Genomic DNA, 25,566 nt, shown 5'->3' with positions numbered 1-25,566 from the left:
GCTATAAATCAGAGTTTCCCACGAACCCCCCTCCTTGGGTCTGATTAATTTGCTACAGTGGCTCACAGAACTCAGGAAACTCACTAGATTACAGATTTATTACAAAAGATATTAAAGGATATGAGTCAACAGCCGGATGGATACATAGGGCGAGGTATGTGAGAAGGGGCTCGAGCTTCCATGCCCTCTTCAAGTACATCGCTCTCCTCTCCGCCATGCGTTCACTAACCCAGAAGCTCTGAACCCCATCCTTCTGGGTTTTTATGGAGGCTTCAGTACATCAGCACAGTTGATCAAAGTCACAATACCACATATGTTTTGATGATTTTTACTTGAATCGGTCATTTATTTGTATGACCATAAAAACGGTGTTAATAAGTTTACTTTCATTGTTCTCGAGATCTGTTGAACTCTAAATCTAGGTTCAGTCACTAGGGCTGTGTGGTACTTTGTGTCATCTGCCTCTGAGCCCTGAAGTCCTGTTTACCATTTCCAGAAGACGAAGAAGAAGGTGAAAGTATGTTTGGAAGGGTATGTTGCCAGGAAGAGAACTGATCTGGAGTCCAGGCTGATGACATCAAATACACTGAATTTGTCTCTCTGTTAACCTTGTTCTGGCTCCAGGGAAATAAAACAGTCACTAGGGAGTGCCATTCTGTAAACCTAAAGAGGAAAGGGAAAGAAAAATCGAAGAAGCCAATTTATACATACAGAAAGGGAGGTCAGCTCTTTCCCACCTTTCCAGTCAAATATGGAACCTCCTACCTCTTGGGAAAGCCATGCATTAGCCGGCCCCCGGCAGAACACGCCTGAGGATTCATTCCTCTGTTCACTCGGTCATACCTGCCACAAAAGTTTATGGATTGTCTACTATGTGCCAGGCACTGGGAAAACATCAGTGAACAAAGTTCACATACTAATGGGTTGTCTGGGTTCCAGTTCAGAGCTTGAAAAGTGGGCAGTGGAATTCCTTGGCAGGACCACAGACTTGGGAAAAGCCTTCAGGGGCTGTGACCAATGAAGCCCCTGACTCTCTGGAGGCATATGTGTGGAAACGTCGTCCACCTCCTGAGAGGAAGCTGGAGTTGACTACACCATGTGGAAGGACTGAGCACTCAGGACACTCCACTTGTGAGCCAAATTGGGAACCACAGGTTGGTACCTTGAACGCTCCCATCTCAGAGATCTTGTCCCTGGTTTTGTCTTTGGGCTGAACCTTCTTCGGGTTCTCTTTTCTTCTGGATACGGAGTCTAGATCTTCGGTTTTGAAACCAAATCTAAGTGGGTAAAACAAAGAGATTTATTGAAAACGATGTCATGCGAGCCTCACCATTGCTCTTCTCATAAGGCAAAGGGGAGGAAGAGGTGGCTTCTTTTAGGCCGAATTCCCAAATCATTGACATTCCATATGATGTCTGGGAAAGCCTATCATGTCTCAAGATAAAGCTCAAGATTCTGAATCTTGTACCAAGTCCCTTTATGGTCTAGTGATGGGTTTCATATCCTGGAAGTCCCCACGATCCCCTCATTACAAGTATTAGTCTTTCCCTAAAGTGCCATGCCTATATTGCAACTCTCTCCTCTGCCTAGAATTCTCTTTCCACTTCTTTTCTTCCTCCCTAAAACACCTATTTTTATTCCATGATGCAGGATAGAGTAATATCTTCTAGGAAGACATTTTTTTTTTTTTTTTTTTTTTGTCTGCACCGCATGGCTTGAAGGATCTTAGTTCCCCGACCAGGGATCGAACCTGCACCCCCTGCAGTGGAAGCGCAGACATTTAACCACTGAACCGCCAGGGATGTCCCAAGGAAGACATTTTTCTTTCCATAAGATGTCATTAATTGCTACCCCTTGCTTGTGCCCCCCCTCACACACACACCCCCCTCATGTTTCACAGCTACTACTTTTGGTTTTCAGAGGTTCCAAGTAGAATAAACACAGGTCTATTGTAGGAGCCCCAAAACCAGACTTTAGAAAAGTCACCTAATAGCACTGAACTTTGACTTCCCTCCAGAAGGCATATATTGATACCACTCTATAGATAAATGATTGATCGTTTTGGAAGAGCTGCACCTATCCAAACCAGAAATCCCATTTTCCCATCTGTCCTGCTTATAATATCTATGAGAATTAATCCCTGTTGGAGAAGTCATTCCGAGATGTCTCACTATATATGTTCCTACCAACATCAAATTCCTTATCACTTACCTGGACTCTTGACTCTGGAACCCCAATATCTTCAGCAAGTTGCTGTCTGGAATCAATCCCAGGATAAGGGTTTTCCATGAACGCATTCATAAGAGTTTGTAATTGGGAAGAAGTATAGCTGGTACGACATCGTCTGTCTCTCACACCTGGAGGAGGTGAAAGATGGAAGGCAGAGGAACATTTGAGATCAGTTTACATGTTCAAACAAGGAACCCAAACACGTCCCACCATCTAACTTGGAACATGTTGCCTCTCCTTGGGAGGGCCTTGTCCCAGCCTATTCAAGACAGAAGGTTCTAGAGGAGAGGCAATATTTGGCTGAGTTGCTGGACTCCGGTGTAAATCAGGTAAGCCTCAGAAGGTCCCTGGACCTTGTGGGGAAGAATTTCCAGGGGCCATGTTGAGCCCTTTGCTACCAAAGACCCTGAACAGGAGGCCCTGAAGGAGAAAACATTCTTTTCCCACTCAGAGCAGTAGTTGGCTTCACTATAAAAAGGCACTTGGGTACCCAAGAGGCTCTGCTGGGTAGCAGGACTGGAGCAGGCTATTCACCTTGAATGTTCTCTTCAGGGTAAGCTCGGTCTTGTCTTAAGTCTAAGTTCTTCTCAGGTCTTTTCAGGAACCTGTGCCTAGCTCTTCGATTCTGAAACCATATCTACAAGAGGAAAAGAAAATGAGGGAATTAAGCATATTTATGTCATCTCAGCCCCATTGCTGCCTTTCTCCAAAGGGAGTGATTCTGGGAATTCCCTGGCAGTCCAGTGGTTAGAACTTTGTGCTTCCACTGCAGGGGGCAAGGGTTCAATCCTTGGTTGGGGAACTAAGATCCCATATGCCTCGACGTGGCCAAAAAAAAGGGGGTTGTGAAGGATTCTTATGAGCCCTAAGCTCAGGATTACTATTACTGATCCCTGTCACATTCGACTAAGACTTAGATCAAGGCTTGGCATTTAGCATCTTCATGACCTGGTTCCAACATGACCTACTCTAATAATTTTTTAAGTTAATAAATAAATGCTGCCATTATTATGCATTTAAGAACCCCCTCCAGCCTAAATCTGCAATGGCACACCAGTCCACTACTCTCTGGTCTATTGTATTTCATTGAAAGGGGAAGGTTAACCCTCACATCACCCACAGTTCCTCTGGAATCTTACCATGTCACCAGACACTTGCCTATCTGTGACCACACTGCTTATAATGACTTACTTGGATTTACACCCTGGAATAAGTGTGCCACCACACCACATACTTCCTCTTTTCTGGAGGTGTACCTACATATTTCTTGCACACTCCTGGGAGCTTCACCCTCAGTATCCATATTCATGAAGTGAGATTAAGAGCAACATTCTTGGGAGTTCATTCTGAGTGTCAAGTAGGACATGCTACTCAAAGCCCTTTTCACGGGACTTCCCTGGTAGCACAGTGGTTAGGACTCCGCGCTCCCAATGCAAGGGGCCCAGGTTCAATCCCTGGTCAGGGAACTAGATCCTGCACACATACTGCAACTAAGTGTTCGCATTCCACAACTAAGGAAACCGCGAGCCACAATTAAGGAGCCCGCCTGCTGCAACTAAGGAGCCCATGTGCCACAACTAAGACCTGGTGCAACCAAATTAATAAATAATAAATGTTGTTTTAAAAAAAGCCCTTGTCACACTGGCACATGATATGTGCTCACTGAATGGTTCCCCCCTCCCTTTCTATTTCTCGTCTTGGAGATACAGAACTTGTAACTTACCTGGATCCTAGACTCTTCAGTGTTGACTTCCAAAGCAAGTCTTTGTTTGATGGCATAACCCGGGTAAGGTTTTTTGTTGAATGCATCAACGAGGATTTTCAATTGCTCTTCTGTGAATTTGGTGCGGCTGCGTCTACACTTTGTTGCCACGGCCTCTGTGGAAAGATTAGGAGAGAAGCATTAAATAGGCCATTTTATGTATTCCAACTTCAGGTTCGAGCTTGTCTCTCATTTCTTCTTTTCATTGTGAATCCATGAGAACCCAGGAGGAAAGAACTCTCAATTATAAAGCCCTTAAGAACACAAGGGTGATTCTTGAACTTCTTCAGCTGATCTGAATGCCATGACTAGGAAGTCAAGGTCTTCTGTTTTCAAACAACATGAAAAATTGATATGTTCTGTTCATATGGATCAAGAACAATATGAGTCAAGAAAATGCAGGCGAGGGGCTTCCCTGGTGGCTCCGTGGTTAAGAACCCGCCTGCCAATGCAGGGGACACAGGTTAGATCCCTGGTCCAGGAAGATCCCACATGCCACGGAGCAACTAAGCCCATGTGCCACAACTACTGAGCCTGCGCTCTAGAGCCCACGAGCCACAACTACTGAAGCCTGCGTGCCTAGAGCCTGTGCTCCACAACAAGAGAAGCCACTGCAATGAGAAGCCTGCACACCGCAATGAAGAGTAGCCCCTGCTCGCCGCAACTAGAGAAAGCCCGCGCACAGCAACGAAGACCCAACGCAGCCAAAAATAAAATAATAAATGAATGAATTAATTTAAATAAATAAATGAATGAATATCATTTAACAAATAAAACATAGTATGGGGAGTTCCCATATATTGCACACCCAGTTTCCCCTATTATTATTATTATTATTATTTTGCGGTATGCGGGCCTCTCACTGTTGTGGCCTCTCCCGTTGCGGAGCACAGGCTCTGGACGCGCAGGCTCAGCGGCCATGGCTCACGGGCCCAACCGCTCCGCGGCATGTGGGATCTTCCCGGACCGGGGCACGAACCCGTGTCCCCTGCATCGGCAGGCGGACTCTCAACCACTGTGCCACCAGGGAAGCCCTTCCCCTATTATTAACATCTTATATCAGTACTGTACATTTGTCACAACTAATGGATCAATATTGATACATTATTAGTAACTGAAGTCCACACTTAGAATTGGGATAGCTATAGCCTCCAAAATCAATGTGAAAGGGTAGTGTTGGATACAGAAAATGACTTACTATATGAAGAAAAATTAAGTTGGGTCACACAATATACAGCATATAGAAATAAGTGCCAAAAAATTAAATACATATGAAAGCTAAAAATAGATAATGTACAAGAAAACCTATGTTACACTGAGATAGAAAAAGTTATATACTAAATAAGATACCAAAATGCATAATGGGAAAAATTGCTGGAACTAATGATATCGTAATTGAAACCTTCAGTTCAAAAAGGTGGAAAACCAGATAAAAGTCAGCAGCTTGCAATGATGGGGGTAAGGTGGGGAGATCAGAACCCTTCTTGAGAGCTGGGTAGAATGTAATTTATTTAAGATAATCTGTAGGGCAATCAGGGTATGCTTGTTTAAATTATGTATAGTAAGTAATTGTAACCCTGCAATCCATTTCTTGCCTACATCTGCATGACATTTTTCAGAATGCTGTTTGTAGTAACAGCTGAAGCAACTGAATGCACATTGCTAGGAGAATGGATAAGTAAAATATGGTATATTCCCGTGATAGAATTTTATGCATAAGACCAAAGTAATGAGGAAAAAATGACAGAGAAATAAGATAGATAGGAAGAGCAAGAAGGCTATAAGTCTGGAGAAGAGAAAACGAAGCAGAAACAGATGAGGTCCTAGACCTCCCAGGCAGGGCAGATTATATAGGACCTCTTCCAACCATGTGCCTTTGACTCTTAGTATGTTGGGAAGTCACCGAGGGGTTTGGAGTAGATAAAAGACTTGATCTGACAGTTTGATAAGATCACACGGGCTACAGGGTTGAGAACAGATTAAATCAGGGCCAGAATGGAAGCAGAGAGATCAATTCTTGCAATAATCCAGTGACGAGGGCTTCCCTCATGGCGCAGTGGTTAAGAATCCGCCTGCCAGTGCAGGGGACACGGGTTCGAGCCCTGGTCTGGGAAGATCCCACATGCCACGGAACAACTAAGCCCCTGCACCACAACTACTGAGCCTGAGCTCTAGAGCCCACAAGCCACAACTACTGAAGCCCGCGCGCCTAGAGCCTGTGCTCCGGCAACAAGAGAAGCCACCACAATGAGAAGCCTGTACACGCACCTAAGAGTAGCCCCCACTCGCCGCAACTAGAGAAAGCCCGCGTGCAGCAACAAAGACCCAATGCAGCCGAAAATTTAAAAAAATAAAATAAAAAGGTAAATAAAATAAATAGATTTATTAAAAAAATAATCCAGTGACAATGGTGGAAACAGTCCAAGAAATAGTCAGAAGATCCCCAAAATATTTCGTTAAAGCCAACAGAATTTTCAGCCTGATTAGATATAGGTTATGAGAGGAAGACAAGGTCAAGGATGTTTCCTAGGTTTTTGGCATGAAACAATTGACATTTCTTGTGCAAGGAAAACAGTAGGAGGAAGAGTTTGGGTCTGAACATCGGGAGTTCAGTTTGGGACACGTTGAGTTTGAGATGCCTGTTACAGACGAGTAAGCGGTTATGTAGACAAAGCTGGAAGTTCAGGAGAAAAGTTCAGTCTGGAGAGAGAAATCAGGAAGCTACTTTGATTCCAAAGACATTCTGGTCTCAGGACTTTTTGATGCCTCCCTTAGTTTCTTTTAGTGTGTTTCTCTCCTTTTTCTTCTTCCCATCTATTTTTTCCTCCCATTTCCCTCCCCTAAACAATAATTTGTATTGTTTAGTTCTTACATGCCTGCATCTTTCTGAAATTCCCAATGCTCAGATGCACAGAAAACAGCATATTTTCATATTACATGAAAGAAACTGATTTTCCCTTACCCTAGCACAGTTATTTAAAAGTTTGAAAAATGGGACTCCCACAACTTCTAACAAGCCCATTATGTTTTCAGCCCAACCCACCGCCCCAAACCAAGGAAACCACAACTGCAATCTGATGTGTGAGGAACTTACTGTATGGAGAATTGTCTTCAGCCATCTTGGAAGGGAGCTCCGAAGCCTGGTTCCATCAAAAGAGAGATAAACAGCCTTGGCGAGGCTGGCTTTATATGATGAGCTGGGATGGCCCCTCCTGCTTACTTAGGCATACACCCACTTAATCTAGGAAGGACTAGATAGGATTTTCTTTTCTTCTCTTGATAGAGATTTAATCATTTATACCAACATATACAGCTGAACAAGCACACTTTTGAGTACTATTGCATTTACACGTCTTGTTTTTCCAATGTTTATTACATATTCTTTTTGAAATTGCTTTTTCATGGTCTTCACTTTTTTTTTTTTTTTTTTTTGCGGTACGCGGGCCTCTCACTGTTGTGGCCTCTCCCATTGCGGAGCACAGGCTCTGGATGCACAGGCTCAGCGGCCATGGCTCACGGGCCCAGCTGCTCTGCGGCATGAGGGATCTTCCCGGACCGGGGCACGAACCTGTGTCCACTGCATCGGCAGGCGGACTGTCAACCACTGCTCCACCAGGGAAGCCCTTCACTTATCTTTTGAAGTGGTAGCCTTTTCTTATTAAATTAATAACTGGTACCAGGATTAGGGTGAGGCAAGTGAGGCTCTCATTTCCAGGGAGCAATGTTTAAGGGAGGTGCTAAAAATTCTGTGATCAAAGTAGATAACACTTGTGGCACTAATGAACCTATCTACAAAACAGAAGCTCACAGACATAGAGAACAGACTTGTGGTTGCCAAGGGGGAGGGGGGTGGGGGAGGGACGGACTGAGAGTTTGGGGTTGGTAGACGCAAACTATTACGTTTAGAATGGATAAACAAGGTCCTAATGTGTAGCACAGGGAACTATACTGAGTAGCCTGTGTTAAACCATCATGGAAAAGAATGTAAAGAAAAGAATGTATTTATGTGTAAAACTGAGTCACTTTGTTGTTCAGCAGAGATTGGCACAACCTTGTAAGTCAACTCTACTTCAATTAAAAAAACTAATTACAAAAAAATAAAATCAATTGTATGAAAAGAAAAACAGGAAAAGAAAAAAGCAAAAAAATATAAATAATATTTGAATGCAATACTTAAAAAAATTAATTGCAAAAAGCCCATGTTTACAAAATATAAAAATTATAAATAAAAACAGGATCCTATCCTGCACTGGCAGGATTTATGCATGTGAGGGCATACGTGCAATTGCTTTCCCTTGCAATCTTCTCAAGGTCATTGATCAGTCCTGAGGGAAGTTGACAAGATTGTTCAATTGTTTATAGCTGTCTTCCACAGCACTGCAGAATAAAAGAGAAATTTTAATTTATTACCCATATAAACTTGTGTGACTCAGGAGACGTCAAAGTGTCAGGTGACACTACCAAGGAGGCCCAATACTTTAAGCAGCACTTTTGTTCCACAAGGGCGATGATGCACTTAAGAGATGAAAACATGACCATGGAAAATAATGTAAAGAAGCTGATGAGAATTCCCTGGCGGTCCAGTGGTTAGGACTCTGCGCTTTCACTTCCAGGGCTTGGGTTTGATCCCTGGTCAGGGAACTAAGATCCTCAGCAAGCCTCAGCGCTGTGGCCAAGGAAAAAAAAACAAAAATTGAGTCCCTTATAGAGCCACCTAAGCCATCTAGTAAGTAGAGAAAACCACTTAGAGAGCTAAAGCAATCTCCTTGAGTGGTGTAAGTTAATAACTGCTTCTAGGCATGAGTCTCTGCCATGAATATTTTCTCATATATTTCCTCTTAACTAACTGTCATTTACAAGTATGTAGCATTGAGGACCCACTCAGGCACAAACTCCTCCTCAAGATGCCTCCATAAGAATGTAAGCCAATTCCTCATAATAAATCTCTTTCTATCTATATACCTTTTCTGTTTGTTCTGTTTCTCTGAAGACCCCTGATTAACACAGATTTGGGAACCAAGAGTGGTTCTACAGGAAGAGAATTTAAGGATGAGTTTTCTGAATTGGTTCTTGGGTTTCTAGAATTGGCTCTCTAATCACATTAGATTTAAAGATGATGATGGCTCTCTTTCTAGTAGTAAAGAGAGCACTGAGAGTAAATACATGGTGTGGGGTGTTTATAGACATACACAAAGTGTCTCTGAGGGGATTCAGGATAGACGAGAACAGTATACTGGCCCTAGATAGTTAAGGTGTATATCAAAGGAATAATTTCAAGAAGCCCAGACTCCTGTGTCTTCCCATATGTAAAAATGCACTAAGTTCATTAACTTGAGATGTCTGGTATTTTTTAAAAATTATTTACTTATTTATTTATTTGGCTGTATCGGGTGTTAGTTGCAGCGCTCAGGCTCTTCTCTAGTTGTGGTGAGGGCTCCAGAGCGTGCAGGCTTCGTTGCTCCGCAGCATGTGGGATCTTCCCGAACCAGGGCTCAAACCCGTGTCCCCTGCACTGGCAGGCAGATTCTTAACCACTGTGCCACCAGGGAAGCCCCCTCTGGTATTCTTTAATTAACAGTAATCTTTTGAGGTTCAACTACCTGGATTTTTGTTTTGTTTTGTTTTTTGCAAAAAATTCTACATATCCTGTCTCCTCAGTTACCTCTCAGAACAGTATCTCAGCGCTGAGAGGCTGTATCCCTGACATAAGTCCTCAGTAAATTCTCAGAATAAAAAACAATTCCCAACTTTTTTTAAAATTTAATTTTATTTATTTTTTTATACAACATGTTCTTATTAGTCATCCATTTTATACACATCAGTGTATATATGTCAATCCCAATCGCCCAATTCATCACACCACCACCCCACCGCCTGCCGCTTTCCCCCCTTGGTGTCCATACTTTTGTTCTCTACATCTGTGTTTCAATTTCTGCCCTGCAAACCAGTTCATCTGTACCATTTTTCTAGGTTCCACATATATGCATTAATATACGATATTTGTTTTTCTCTTTCTGACTTACTTCATTTGGTATGACAGTCTCTAGATCCATCCACATCTCTACAAATGACCCAATTTCATTCCTTTTTATGGCTGAGTAATCTTCCATTGTATATATGTACCACATCTTCTTTATCCATCAGTCTGTCGCTGGGCATTTAGGTTGCTTCCATGACCTGGCTATTGTAAATAGTGCTGCAATGAACATTGGGGTGCATGTGTCTTTTTGCAATTCCCAACTTTTAAGTTGTACTTTTTTTTTTTCAGTCGACAGTTTTGACTACCAATGAAGTGACCCACAGCAGACACCTTTCCTGGTTCTTAGGTCTCCCCTTCTTGAGTGATGAAGCTAAGTTTTGTTGGGGTGTGTTAAACTCCTCTCTGGAGTAGATTATCCTGAAGCTTAGTTTCAAAAAGAGGTACCTGGGTTATCCTAAGTTGAAAGACTGGGAAGATTTTTGCTCAGTGTAGATATTGAGTGGGTTATCCTAAGTTGAAAGGCTGGGATGATTTTGTTCAGTTTAGACACTGAATAGGTTATCTTAAGTTGAAAGCCTGGGAAGAAATTGCTGGAAAGTCTCCCTAACCTAAAATCTAATTCATCATCTCTTTAAGGGTTTATCAAGGAAAAATACAAATCTTAAAAGTCTTTTCCACAAATAATAAGGCCTTAGTCATCTGAGCAAGCAAATTTAACTTATTCCAACTGTTATTTATAAGCTAGTAAGTTTACGTTGTAATACCTGATTCATAGCTAAGTGTTAAAGTGAAGCTATGAGAACTCTAATTTTGCCTGTTTGTATGTCTGTGTACACATCATACATTTGATATGTCTCTACCTCTGTATAATGTTACCAAAATTTAATTTTTAAAAAAGATGTATTTAATTGACTTAATGGTAAAGGCTTACAAATTCAATATTTCTAAATGTAAAAGAAACTGGCCAGAATAAATTTCAGGTTTGTGTGATCTAGGAAATATTCAATATTAAATTAATACCTGGTATTAAAGCTAACTTAAGCTTGTTGGTTTAATCAATATAGATGTCTTACTTTTATTGTACCTAGGTTAACTAAAGGTCAATAAGCTCGTGTTATTTCTGTTGCAGTTTGTCAGCAAGAAAAAGTTAACTTGGTGCGGTGATACTTTCACAAGTTATAAAATAAAGGTAAGTGAGATAAGAGTTTTCAGGTGATCTTTTTAGGAATAATTATGCTTTGGGTATGTCTATCTAAAATAGTTTCTCCAGATTTTTGGTAGCTTGAGTTTTGATAAGTTAAGTTAAATGATGGGATTTCAATGAATATCCAGGTCATTTCAAATAAGATAAAATACTGGAACGTTAATTGCTAAACAGGTGTAAATTTACCTATTTTTGTCTCCTTACATGAGGGAAACTAAAGATGTTTGAATTTATTAGACATGTCTTGTACCACATTGAGGAAAGAAATTATGCTATGAGAAGATATATTTTCCTAGAGGTTATGAAATAGTCCAATCAAGAAATGCCCCTCAATCAATTCCAAGACTTGAGCCAGTTTGTAAGCTCAGAACATCTTGGATGAAGGGGAGGGAGGGTCCCCTTGAGGAAGAACCACAGTACATCACAGAAAATTTATATTGTTACTCTTTCTCCTGGTCTTCTCCAAAGTGACCTTTTACTAGGGTAAGTGTCCATTATGTAAAAGGAAAGAATCAGACCTTTTAAGGACTACTGGACTCTGGCTCTGAACTGACCCTAATTCCAGGAGACCCAAAATCTACTAGTTATGGAGTTCAGGTGATCCATGGAGTACTATCTCAGATCCATCTTATAGTGGGGTCCAGTGGATCCTCAAACATATCCTGTGGTTATTCCCACAGTTCCAGAATGCATAATTAGAATAGACGTACTTAGCAGATGGCAGAATTCCTACATTCCTGACCTGGGGAGTAAGGGCTTTTATGGTGGGAAAGGCCAAGTGGCAGCCATTAGGACTACCTCTACCTAGGAAACTAATTAAAAGACATACTACTTTCCTGGAGAGATTTCAGAGAGTGACATCATCAAGGACTTGAAAGATACAGGGGTGGTGATTCCCACCACATCCCTATTCAGCTCTCCTATTTAGCCTGTGAAGAAGACAGATGGATCTTGGAAAATGTCAGTGGATTAGCATAAGCTTCACCAGGTGGTGACTCCAACTGCACCTGCTGTACCAGATATGGTTTCATTGCTTGAACAAATGTACACATCCCCTATATGTGGAATCTAAAAAACCAAAACAAGGGACTTCCCTGGTGGCACAGTGGTTGGGAATCTGCCTGCCAATGCAGGGGACACGGGTTCAAGCCCTGGTCTGGGAAGATCCCACATGCCGTGGAGCAAGGAAGCCCGTGAACCACAACTAATGAACCTGTGCTCTAGAGCCCGTGAGCCACAACTACTGAAGCCCGCACGCCTACAGCCAGTGCTCTGCAACAAGAGAAGCCACCGCAATGAGAAGCCCACGCACCACAATGAAGAGTAGTCCTTGTTCTCTGCAACTAGAGAAAGCCCACATGCAGCAACAAAGACCCAACGAGCCAAAAATAAATAAATAAATAAATAAATTTATTTTTTAAAAAAACAACCAAGTGAACAAACAGAACTAAACAGAAACAAAGTCATAGATACAGAGAACAAACACTTGGTTGCCAGAACATAGAGGGATGGGGTGGGGGAAATGAGTGAAGTAGGTGAGGGAGGTTAGGAGGTATAAACTTCCAGTTACAAAATAAATGAGTCATATCATTTTGGGTTTTTTTTTTAATTTATTTTTGGCTGCGTTGGGTCTTCGTTGCTGTGCGCGGGCTTTCTCTAGTTGCGGCGAGCAGGGGCTAGTCTTCGTTGTGGTGCGTGTGCTTCTCATTGTGGTGGCTTCTCTTGTTGGGAGCACGGACTCTAGGTGCGTGGGCTTCAGTAGTTGTGGCTCGCAGGCTCTAGAGTGCAGGCTCAGTAGTTGTGGCGCACGGGCCTAGTTGCTCCATGGCATGTGGGATCTTCCCGTACCAGGGCTCGAACCCGTGTCCCCTGCATTGGCAGGTGGATTCTCAACCACTGAGCCACCATGGATGTCCCATCATTTTGGTTTTGTGCCATAAGCACAAAAAAATCTTTTTTCAGTTCAAAAACTCAATTGCAGTGCTTAAAATTATACACATAATTTTTCAAGATTGTGAACCAGGGTTCCACTGTACCTTACTGAAACGTCTATAGTGTGTCTGCTTTGTACTAGACATTGTTTTAAATTTTTGGTATACAGTAGTGAACAAAACAAAGAGCCTTGACCTCACGAACATCAAGAGAGGGAGACAGAAAATAAACAATAATTATAATAAACAAGCAAAGGATATATCAGAAGTTAATCGGTGCTATGACAAAGAAAATGATAAGGAAGAGAACAGTAAGGTGGACGTGGGTGCCAGAGTTGGGGTTATCGGTTTGCAATTTTTATTAGGATAATCAGGGAAGAGCTTATGGAGAAGGTGATACATGACCAAAGTCAATAAGAAGGTGAAAGTGTGAGCCATGTGGAGATGGGAGGGGACAGGGACTGTCCTGGCATAGGATTTAAAGCAAGTGTGTATCCAGCCAGTGCATGGAGCAGGAAACTAATGTGGAGTAAAGAAGAAAGGTGTAAAAGACTGTGAGGACTTTGACTTTGACTCTGGGACGATGAGGCCATTGCAATTGGATTTTGTATAGAAGAAGACATACTCCAAACTTATGTGTGTATTACTTTTCTACTGCTATGTAAAAGCTATCATAAATGTATGGCTTAAAACAACACACACCAATTATTTCATATTTTTAGTGGATTAGGAGTTTGGTCATGGCTTAACTGAGTTGCCTGCCTCAAGATCTTACAAAGTTGTGCTCAAGTCTTCAGTCAGGACTGAAGTCTCAACAGAGACTCTACTGAGGAACAAGATGCTTCAAAACTCATTCAGGTTATTGCTAGAATTTATTTTCTTGTGGTTGTAGGACCGAAGGCTTTAGTTTCTTGTCTGTCGATGAAGGTCACCCTCAGCTTCTAAAAACTGCCTGCAGTTCCTTACTATGTGAGCCTGCCATCATGGTTGCTTGCTTCATCAAGACTGCAAGGGATAGAGAGAATCCAGCAAGATGGGCCTTACCCTGTACACATAATCATGCATAACCTATCACCTTTGGTATATTCTATATGTCTAGAAGCAAGTTACAGGTCTGGCCCACAATCAAGGAGAGAGGTCATACAAAGGCTAGAACACCAATAGGCAGCAATTATGAGGCCCACACTGGTCATCCTAGAGTCTATCTTCCACACAGTTTTAAGAGGCTCACTCAGGTTACTGCAAGAACAGACTGTAGTGGAGTGAGAAGGTGGAGAAAACTCCCACCTCACTTCGCTCTGCCACACCCCACCATACTTTTTGTTTGTAAATGATCTCAAAATTACAGGAAAATTTTAAGAAAAGCACAAAGAGACTCTGTATACCCTTAAAATAGATTTATCAACTAACATTTTGTCACATTTGCTTTATCGTTCTCATTCTCTTTCTCCTTCCCATTATCCATCAATTTATATTTTTCTGAACCTTTTGAGAGCTTTACACTTCATGTCTCTTTCTTCCTAAATACTTGTTTGTATTTTCTGAGAAGAAAGACATTATCTTACACAACTAGAAGAAATTTCCAATATCAGAGAATTTAGCATTAAATCAATAGATACGTATGATTCACATTACATTCATCATATGTAATCCACCATATGTAATAGGATCCATCATAACAATGGATCAATACTGGATTTGATCTGATTAGGCAGAAGCATGTCTTCATCTGGAGATTAAGTCTGGCTTTAGGTGTATGTATGGGTGCCAAGTTGACAAGGAGTGGAATGTGATGGCTTGTTTTATGTGTAAACTGGACTAGGCTATACTACTCAGTTATTGGATCAAACACTAATCTAGGGTGTTGCTGTGAAGGTATTTTGTAGATGTGCTCAACATCTACAATCAGTTGACTTTAAGCAAAGGATTCTATTTTGATTAAGTGGTTGGGCCTTATCCAATCAGTTAAAAGGCCTTAAGAGGAAAAGTAAGGTTTCCCTGAGGAAGAAATTCAGCCTCAAGACTGCAGCATTAGTTCTGGCTACAGTTTCCAGCCTGTCCTCTACCCTATGGATTTTGGACTTGCCAGGCCCCACAACTGCATAAGTCAATTCCTTGAAATAAATCTCATATATATATAATATATTTTATTTATATATTGCATGTACATATATATACACACATAAATGTTTATAAATATGTAAATCCTACTAGTTCTCTGCAGAACTGACTCATATCATACACTCTTCATTCCTTTGACCTAATTAACATCTTGTCACTATACTTCTCTCTCATCTTAAAAAAAATTAAATCCCTTAAGGGCATTTTCTGCACTCTCTGATTCCATTTCTCAATGTGTATGCACACTGAAATCATGAAAAGTGCGTTTTACGGGCTTCCCTGGCGGCGCAGTGGTTGAGAGTCCGCCTGCCGATGCAGGGGACGTGGGTTCGTGCCCCGGTCCGGGAAGATCCCACATGCCGCGGAGCGGCTGGGCCCGTGAGCCATGGCCACTGGGCCTGCGCATCCGGAGCCTGTGCTCCGCAACGGGAGAGGCCACAACAGTGAGAGGCCCGCGTACCGCAAAAAAAAAAAAAAAAAAAGTGCGTTTTACTCTTTCAGCTCCACACTTATGAAAAAAAATCATCAATGGGGACTTCTAAAATTCCCTAATATATCTCTGGGTGGACATTAGAAGCTCTGACATGAGTTTGTTGGTTTCCTATCATCAGCCACTTAATGAAGTCAGGCTGGTCCAGTGTTCATGCTCTGATCATTTTCTTCTCCAGACTACACTCATTCCCTTGACAGTCTCATCTAGTCATGACTTGAAATAACAGTGTAAACTAACAACTCTCAAATTTATATATCCAAGCTTGAACTCTCTCCTAATGTTCAGTCATAGGTTGAAATGATTAAGTGACACATACTTTGTAGTCTCATAAACATTTCAAATTGACCATGCTTAAAACTGGAGTCTTGAGTTTCCCTCCAAGTCTCCTCCACATGTGGTTTCCCCATCCCAGGGGATGGAAAATCCATTCCTCAGGTGATCTAGGCCAACTACATATGAAGGAGGCTCTGGGCCAAAGAAGACTCAGGAGGGTGCAGTAGACAAGTGTGCTGTGTATCAAGATAGGACTTCTGGTTTCCTCCTCAGGAGAATTTTTAAGCTACCTTTTTTTTTTAAAAAGACTTTTAAAAATATTTATTTATTTTATTTTGGCTGCGCCAGGTCTTAGTTGCAGCATGTGGACTCTTAGTTGCAGCATGCATGTAAGATCTAGTTCCCTGACCAGGGACTAAACCCAGGTCCCCTGCATTGGGAGCACGGAGTCTTACCCACTGGGTAAGTGGGCCCAGTCTTACTCACTGGACCACCAGGGAAGCTACTTTTTAAAAATCTGTTCCCCTAGAATGCTACAAAACCAAACTCGGGTTCATTCACTCCATGCATAGCAAAGCCAATCTATTGACACTGGGTTGTGGTGAAGGAAAGTATAGCATTTATTGCAGGGTGCCAAGCAAGGAGAACAGGCAGTTCATGCTCAAAAAGATCTGAACACCCTAATGGCTTCAGGAAAGGGTTTTTAAAGACTGTTAGGGAGAGGGTCCTAGGATGCAAGATCAGCTCATGGACAATTTTCTGATCGGTTGGTGGTGAGGTAGCAGGGTGGTGTTTCAGGAATCTCACCATCAGTCTTCTGATTCCAACCAGCCTAGCTTCTGATGTGTTTGAGGTCAGCAGTTTCCACCTGGTGGGAGTCTGGGTTCTATAAAAACAACTTAAGAACATGCATCAGACATTGTTAACTGTTTTCCTTAAGGAGAACTATGGTCTTGTGACCCCATCCCAAAGGTTGACTTATTGCTTTAGTTATTATCCCCTTCCCTCCTTGAATGCCTCTTCTTTGTTCCCATTGCTGCCCCTTAAATAATTAACTGTTTGAGCCCACTCTTTGGAACTGAGGGAGGCCTAGTCTGCTAAAGCTTTTTCCACAGACAAGAAGTAGGGGACGCAGAGAGGCTTGGGGGGTAGGGGTGGGAGGAGGCTCCACAGGGCCCTGCTAGGTTTCAAGAAGAGGCTCTTGGGGATTCCCTGGCAGTCCAGTGGTTAGGACTCCGTGCTTTCACTTCTGTGGATCCCGGTTGGGTCCCTGTTTGGGGACCTAAAAAAAAGAAGAGGATCTGGGAAGGCGTAAGGAGGGGAAGGGGGGGAAATCACTATGCGGGCTGCGAGCTTAGTCACAGCCCTACACCCTTTGCACCGCCCTGGGCGACTGTCCCAGCATTCCAAGCCTCAGTTTCCCTGAGGCACAGCATGGACGCTCTCGCCCCCACTGCCTAGTCCTCTCCACTTGAACCCACTGTTAAGAAACAGGTCTGGGCCGGCGCTCAGCTCCTCCTGTGGCTCTTAGGTGGAGGAAGACCCTCCCCTTACCCCTCCCTCCGCCCCACTCCCTCCCCCTCCCTCCGCCCCACTCCCTCCCCTCAGTTAAGGCGCTCCTCACTTCTGCGAATCTAGGGGAGACTACATTACCCAGAGGTGTGCATTGTGCGTCTGAGGAGGTCGCTGGCCAATGACGGCCAGTCGTAGAGGCGTTTCCTGCGGCGCACGTACGTGGGCGGGACTTCCGGTTTCTCTCAGAGGACGCCATTTGCCTCAGCCTTTCGCTTCTGGCTGGCTTTTAGGTGCCGAGAGCTGGCCTGCGTGGCTACTAGGGCATTTCGTGGGGACTGAGCAGGAAAGGGGGATGGGACTTCCTTTCGTGCCTTGGAACGGGCCGTGACTCCCTAAACGGGAGTGTGCACTGGTCGCCCGCCGGGCCATGGCCTCTCCGGGCCTTCAGCACCCGCCCTTCGTCCCCGCAGTTCCCGAGGGCGGCGCCAGGTCTGGTGCGCCTTTTTCTCGGAGAGCGGCTGTCAGCCGAGGTCGCCCGGCCAAGGCGGGGCGGAGGCGAGGAGCAACAGGCCGCCCGGTGCTCGCCTCTCCCAGCGTAGCTGGAACGCAGGGCCCCATCATGGCGGCGGCGCCGACCCACAAGACACAGGTGAGTGGACGCTGGTTGCGAAGCTGCTTCTCTACGAGGGCGGAGACGGTTCCGGAAGGGAGGCATCCCCTGGGTTTGTCTTCGCGGTCGTGTGCTCTGGCGTGTGGAGCTGCTTTGCTACTTAATTTATCCTTGGTCCTAAAAGCTGTTGGGTCTCTGACACATGCTCAGTAAGTTGTGGAAAAATGAGTGATGTATCCTTCAGGGGTTTCCATCATAGTAAATCCCGAACTCCGCCATGTGCTGCAGGGATGTACCCTGCCCCCACCCCGCCCCCGCCTTTCTCCAACCGGTGGCCTTGGGAAATGGAGGGAGAGATAAGCGCATGGACAAAGCCAAGGTATATTGGTTGTTTCACAAGGCCCATGAGGGCCTGTGAGGTTGCCATGGTGCCTCCTAGATGTTAAGACGTGTCTTGGGAGGGCGAGGTCCTGTAGTCTGTTGTCGAATGTTCCACTCACCTTCAGCCAGGTCAGACGTTGTGGCCAGTCTCATGGCCAAAGCCAGTGTTATCTTTAGCCATTTGTGCTCTCTGGTCCTGAAGTATTCCTGGCGTAGGGCTAAGTGCTGTCAGGGTTCAGGAAGGAAGCGGCTAATGGTTCATTGTGGAACCTCCCCGGAGTCTGGGAGACCCAGGAGGGTGTGGGAAGCTGGTCCGGGCCCTGCCATTACCCAGGTAGTTCCACCCCTTCAGGGGTCTCTCCAGGGAGGTCAATGATGAAGGCTCTGCTTCTCTGTGCATGTTCACAGGAATATTTTCAGGCGTGATGAAATGGACTTAACAGCAAAAATTGGTGTAAATGCTTCACAACTTCGTCATTAGGTATTCATTTTGATGATGGAAGCGTGTCGGGTTACTTTATTAGACCGTGTATCAGGGTTAACTGTGTTAAAATCTTGCTCCTCGTTTGTAAGACACAAGACTCTTCGTGGATTTGGTGGAGCTCCCTTAGTCTCGGGTCATCGGCTGGCATGGAGATGTTTACCTCAGGGGCTGTGGGACAATTAATGAAAATCCCCAAGCACACCGAACATTGAATAATTTCTGTCTAAATCTCACAACTGATATTAGTGAAGTGGGAACTATTGTTGTATTGATCCAGAAACCAAGGCTCAGAGAGATGAAGTGATGTCTCCGAGGTAACACAGCTGGTAAGTGTTGGGTTCAAGAGTTTGGATGTTAACAAGAGAGTGAAGAAAGAACTGGGGACTTTTAGTCACTTTAACCAGGAAGTGAAGCCCTCACCATGGGGCAGGCAGCTAGCAGGACCAGGGAGGCTCAGGTACTGTTGTTGTTACCATTATTGATACTGTTATTATCATTATTTATTCATTCCTCTGAGGTCCTACAGCCTCTCCTGTTTGCATCTGACAGCCCACACATCACTTCCATTGTCTTGTGTGACTTTCCATTGTCTTGTGTGACTTTCCATTGTCTTGTGTGACTTTCTTTCTTACACTACTGTATTATGTCCAAAACATTGTCCACTTCCACTTCAGCCCAGCCTAGAGCTTGGCCCTCAGGAGGTGCTAAGTGGTTAGGGTCTTGATCTCTCTGCACCTTTAACAGCCTTCCAGAAACAAGCTCTGATCCCATCCAACAGCCCCAGGGTCAGCACTACTACCTCTATTTGACAGGTGTCTGTGACTTTCGATGATGTGGCCGTGACTTTTACCCAGGAGGAGTGGAGGCAGCTGGACCCAGCTCAGAGGACCCTGTACCAGGAGGTGATGCTGGAAAACTGCAGGCTCTTGGTGTCTCTGGGTAAGGCCTTGCCACTCTGCCGTGCAGAGGACCTGCTATCTCCTTGTCAGACATGCTCTGTCTCCATGCCCGGCTGATCAAGAAGCTTACCCTCTCCCCTACAGCTTCAGTCATTTTTGAGATTCATCTTTTCCTGCCTGCTATCTCTGTGTTTCTTTGAGCAAGAAACAGTTCCCCTTTGGCTCCTAAAATGTGGTGGAAGGAAATGGGGGTGTTCTTCAGAACCCAAAGGCAGAATTTCCAGTTGGGCCACATGGGACTGAAATAAGGACTGGGAACCACCAGGAGTATGCCAGCTTCTGGATCTCTTGTCCTGACTTCTCCCTCTAGCTTTTTGCTCATGTCTGTTTTTTCATAATGGCTTTTGTGTCTCAGCAAGTTTGTGGCAGGAGTGGCCACCCCAGTCCCTGCTCTCTGTGGCCCCCAGATGCCTTGTTTTTACTTCATTGCATACTTAACATTGTTTCTTTTTTCTTTTTCTACTGCTGGGCTCTAGGGGGTTGTCCCTGAGGCAGGAGTGGCCACCTGAGCCCATACTTCCCTGAGCCTCTACCCCAGTGCCCAGCACAGACTGGCCTCTGTCTGAGGTTCTTGTTTCACATTCCAGACAGGGAGCTGACTGGGTGGGACTGGTTGGCTCACGTATCCCCTGCAACCCAGTCCACAGGGCTGTGAGTGATGGGATGGTCTCCAGGAAGAGGGTGAGGCAGGTGGGGCCTTGGGAGGTTTTTGCCTTCAGTGCCAACAGGTATTGTTCTAAACCACAGGATCTCGGTTATGGGGCTTTTCTGTTCTCCTGTGCCTTCATGATTGTCTCTTGTTCCCTGAGTCCTGGTCAAGATCCTCTGCTAGTCCAAGAGAGAGAAGCTGAGAGAGTAGTGCTTCTCAGTACTTGGCGGTTTTATCCCCAGGTGACATTTGGAAGTCTGCAGCCACATTTGACTGTCACACCTGGGGTGTGGGTGGTCCCGGCATCTAGCAGGTTAGAGTCCAGAGATGCTGCTTAATACCTGAGGATGGACAAGACAGCCCCATTCAACAAAGGATGATCCAGCCCACAAGGGCAAGAGAGCCAAGGTGGAGAAACAGCAGCCTGAGGATAATCACTTAGACCTCTCAGTTTGAGGGAAAGGAGAGCTGTAAATCCAGGGCATAGGGTAAGACATGCCTGTTTTTAGAGAATTGGGATTGTATTCTGTGTTAATGAGAAGAGGTTACACAAAATTAGGAAACGTTTGACATATTTAGATATTTTATAACAAAATTTTAAAAATAAGAAGGCCCATTATCTGACCCTGCTGACCCTTCACTCACCTCCTCACACTTTTCCCTGAGCTCAGTCTGCTCTGGTCATGCCAGCGTCTTGCTGTTTCCTGTGCACATACTTAACATAGTTGCTTTGGGCCTCTCCACTTGCTGTTCTCTGTGCCTGGTGAGTGTGCTTGGGCATTTTGGCTTTTCTTTTCTTTTTTCTGGTTTTTTTTTTTTTCTTTTTGCGGTACGCGGGCTTCTCACTGTTGTGGCCTTTCCCGTTGCGGAGCACAGGCTCCCGATGTGCAGGCTCAGCGGCCATGGCTTACGGGCCCAGCTGCTCCGCGGCACATGGGATCCTCCCGGACCAGGGTACGAACCTGTGTCCCCTGCATCGGCAGGTGGACTCCCAACCACTGTGCCACCAGGGAAGCCCCTTTTTTCTGAATTTTAAAATTTAATTCTATATATATTTTTTATACAGCAGGTTCTTATTAGTTATCCATTTTATACATATTAATGTATATGTGTCAATCTCAATCTCCCAATTCATCACACCACCACCAACGCCCCTGCCCCCCCCCCGCCGCTTCCCCCCCTTGGTGTCCATACGTTTGTTCTCTACACCTGTGTCTCAGTTTCTGCCCTGCAAACCAGTTCATCTGTACCATTTTTCTAGGTTCCACATGTATACGTTAATATACGATATTTGTTTTTCACTTTCTGACTTACTTCACTCAGTATGAAAGTCTCTAGATCCCTCCGTGTCTCTGCAAATGACCCAATTTCGTTCCTTTTTATGGCTGAGTAGTATTCCATTGTATATATGTACCACATCTTCTTTATCCATTAGTCTGTCGATGGGCATTTAGGTTGCTTCCATGACCTGGCTATTGTAAATAGTGCTGCAATGAACATTGGGGTGCATGTGTCTTTCTGAATTATGGTTTTCTCTGGGTATATGCCCAGTAGTAGGATTGCTGGGTCATATGGTAATTCTGTTTTTAGTTTTTTAAGGAACCTCCGTACCGTTCTCCATAGTGGCTGTATCAATTTACATTCCCACCAACAGTGCAAGAGCGTTCCCTTTTCTCCACACCCTCTCCAGCACTTGTTTGTAGATTTTCTTATGATGAGCATTCTAACTGGTATGAGGTGATACTTCCTTGTAGTTTTGACTTGCATTTCTCTGATAATTAGTGACGTTGAGTAGCTTTTCATGTGCTTCTTGGCCATCTGTATGTCTTCTTTGGAGAAATGTCTGTTTAGGTCTTCTGCCCATTTTTTGATTGTGTTGTTTGTTTTTTTAATATTGAGCTGCGTGAACTGTTTATATATTTTGGAGATTAATCCTTTGTCCATTGATTTGTTTGCAAGTATTTTCTCCCATTCTGAGGGTTGTCTTTTCGTCTGTTTGTAAGTTGCCTTTGCTTTGCAAAAGCTTTTAAGTTTCATTAGGTACCATTTGTTTATTTTTGTTTTTATTTCCATTACTCTAGAAGGTGGATCAAAAAAGATCTTGCTGTGATTTATGTCAAAGAATGTTCTTCCTATGTTTTCCTCTAAGAGTTTTATAATGTCCAGTCTTACATTTAGGTCTCTAATCCATTTTGAGTTTATTTTTGTATATGGTGTTAGGGAGTGTTCTAGTTTCATTCTTCTATATGTAGCTGTCCAGTTTTCCCAGCACCACTTACTGAAGACACTGTCTTTTCTCCATTGTATATCCTTGCCTCCTTTGTCATAGATTAGTTGACCATAGGTGGGTTTATCTCTGGGCCTTTCTATCCTGTTCCATTGATCTATTGTTCTGTTTTTGTACCAGTACCATATTGTCTCGATCACTGTAGCTTTGTAGTATAGTCTGAGGTCCAGTATATCTGGAGTCTGATTCCTCTAGCTCCGTTTTTTTTCCCCTCAAGACTGCTTTGGCTATTCAGGGTGTTTTGTGTCTCCATACAAATTTTAAGATTTTTTTGTTCTAGTTCTGTAAAAAATGCCATTGGTAATTTGATAGGGATTGCATTTAATCTGTGGATTGCTTTGGGTAGTATAGTCATTTTCACAATATTGATTTTTCCAATCCAAGAACATGGTGTATCTCTCCATTTGTTTGTGTAATCTTTAATTTCCTTCATCAGTGTCTTATAGTTTTCTGCATACAGGTCTTTTGTCTCCCTAGGTAGGTTTATTCCTAGGTATTTTATTCTTTTTGTTGCAGTGGTAAATGGGAGTGTTTCCTTAATTTCTCTTTCAGATTTTTCATCATTAATGTATAGGAATGCAAGAGATTTCTGTGCATTAATTTTGTATCCTGCAACTTTACCAAATTCATTGATTAGCTCTAGTAGTTTTCTGGTGGCATCTTTAGGATTCTCTATGTGTAGTATCATGTCATCTGCAGACAGTGACAGTTTTACTTCTTTTTTTCCAAGTTGTATTCCTTTTGTTTTTCTGCTCTGATTGCCGTGGCTAGGACTTCCAAAATTATATTGAATAGTAGTGGCGAGAGTGGACATCCTTGTCTTGTTCCTGATCTTAGAGGAAATGCTTTCAGTTTTTCACCGTTGAGAATGATGTTTGCTGTTTGCTGTTTGTTGTATATGGATTTTATTGAGGTAGGTTCCCTCTATACCCACTTCTGGAGAGCTTTTATCATAAATGGATGTTGAATTTTGTCAGAAGCTTTTTCTGCATCTATTGAGATGATCATATGGTTTTTAATCTTCAACTTGTTAACATGGTGTATCACATTGATTGTTTTGCGTATGTTGAAGAATCCTTGCATCCCTGGGATAAATCCCACTTGATCATGGTGTATGATCCTTTTAATGTATTGTTAGATTCTGTTTGCTAGTATTTTGTTGAGGATTTTTACATCTATATTCATCAGTGATATTGGTCTGTAATTTTCTTTTTTTGTGGTATCTTTGTCTGGTTTTGGTATCAGGGTGATGGTGGCCTCATAGAATGAGGTTGGGAGTGTTCCTTCCTCTGCAAGTTTTTGGAAGAGTTTGAGAAGGTTGGGTGTTAGCTCTTCTCTAAATGTTTGATAGAATTTACCTGTGAAGCCATGTGGTCCTGGACTTTTGTTTGTTGGAAGATTTTTAATCACAGTTTCAATTTCATTACTGTGATTGGTCTGTTCATATTTTCTATTTCTTCCTGGTTCAGTCTTGGAAGGTTATACCTTTCTAAGAGTTTGTCCATTTCTTCCAGGTTGTCCATTTTATTGGCATACAGTTGCTTGTAGGTAGTCTCTTAGGATGCTTTGTATTTCTGTGGTGTCTGTTGTAACTTCTTTTTCATTTCTAGTTTTATTGATTTGAGTTCTCTCCCTCTTTTTCTTGATGAGTCTGGCTAATGGTTTATCAATTTTGTTTATCTTCTCAAAGAACCAGCTTTTAGTTTTATTAATCTTTGCTATTGTTTTCTTTTTCATTTTATTCTGCTCTGATCTTTATGATTTCTTTCCTTCTACTAACTTTGGGTTTTGTTCTTCATTCTCTAGTTCCTTTAGGTGAAGTTTAGATTGTTTATTTGAAATTTTTCTTGTTCCTGAGGTAGGCTTGTATTGCTATAAACTTCTCTCTTAGAACTGCTTTTGCTGCATCCCATAGGTTTTGGATTGTCGTGTTTTCGTTGTAATTTGTCTCTAGGTATTTTTTGAGTTCTTCTTCAATTTCTTCAGTGATCTCTTGGTTATTTAGTAACATGTTGTTTAGCCTCCATGTTTTGGGGTTTTTTTTACGTTTTTTCCCCTGTAATTGAAAATCTCATAGCGTTGTGGTCATAAAAGATGCTTGATATGATTTAAATTTTCTTGAATTTACTGAGGCTTGATTTGTCACCCAAGATGTGATCTATCCTGGAGAATGTTCCGTGTGCACTTGAGAAGAAAGTAATCTGCTGTTTTGGGATGGAATGTCCTATGAATATCAATTAAATCTGTCTGGTCTACTGTGTCATTTAAAGCTTGTGTTTCCTTATTTTCTGTTTGGGTGGTCTGTCCGTTGGTGTAAATGAGGTGTTAAAGGCCCCACTATTATTGTGTTACTGTCTAATTCCTCTTTTATAGCTGTTAGCATTTGCCTTACGTATTGAGGTGCTCTTACGTATTGAGGTGCTCCTACGTTGGGTGCGTATATATTTATAATTGTTACATCTCTTTCTTGGATTGATTTCTTGGTCATTATGTAGTGTCCTTCCTTTTCTCTTGTAACGTTCTTTATTTTAAAGTCTATTTTATTTGATATGAGTATTGCTACTCCAGCTGTCTTTTCATTTCCATTTGCTTGTAATATCTTTTTCCATCCCCTCTTCAGTCTTATGTGTCCCTAGGTCTGAAGTGGGTCTCATAGACAGCATATATATGGGTCTTGTTTTTGTATCC

General features: G+C 43.1%; 2 protein-coding genes across 2 annotated transcripts in view; one reads left to right on the top strand and one right to left on the bottom strand.

The window, feature by feature from the left end:
- Positions 1 to 1,178: 1,178 nt before the first annotated feature.
- On the bottom strand, positions 1,179 to 17,764 carry DUXA (double homeobox A; the record flags this gene model as incomplete). Its single annotated transcript, XM_082676739.1, has 5 exons — positions 1,179 to 1,277; positions 2,212 to 2,357; positions 2,764 to 2,866; positions 3,953 to 4,107; positions 17,728 to 17,764. The coding sequence occupies 5 exons, from the start codon at positions 17,762 to 17,764 to the stop codon at positions 1,179 to 1,181; spliced, it is 540 nt and encodes a 179-aa protein (XP_082532865.1).
- Positions 17,765 to 17,768: 4 nt separating this feature from the next.
- LOC309836630 (uncharacterized protein) overlaps positions 17,769 to 25,566 on the top strand; it is a 29,610-nt gene continuing 21,812 nt past the window's right edge. The window contains exons 1-2 of the mRNA XM_082676738.1: positions 17,769 to 18,157; positions 19,838 to 19,922. Of these exons, the coding sequence (XP_082532864.1) occupies positions 17,936 to 18,157; positions 19,838 to 19,922 (307 nt within the window). The 5' untranslated portion in view covers positions 17,769 to 17,935. The remainder of the gene's footprint in view (positions 18,158 to 19,837; positions 19,923 to 25,566) is intronic.

This window comes from Grampus griseus, assembly GCF_964374135.1.
Source record: "Grampus griseus genome assembly, chromosome: 19".
NCBI classification, from domain to species: domain Eukaryota; kingdom Metazoa; phylum Chordata; class Mammalia; order Artiodactyla; family Delphinidae; genus Grampus; species Grampus griseus.
Note: the sequence above shows the minus strand (reverse complement) of the source record. Positions and strands in the feature narration are given on the sequence as shown.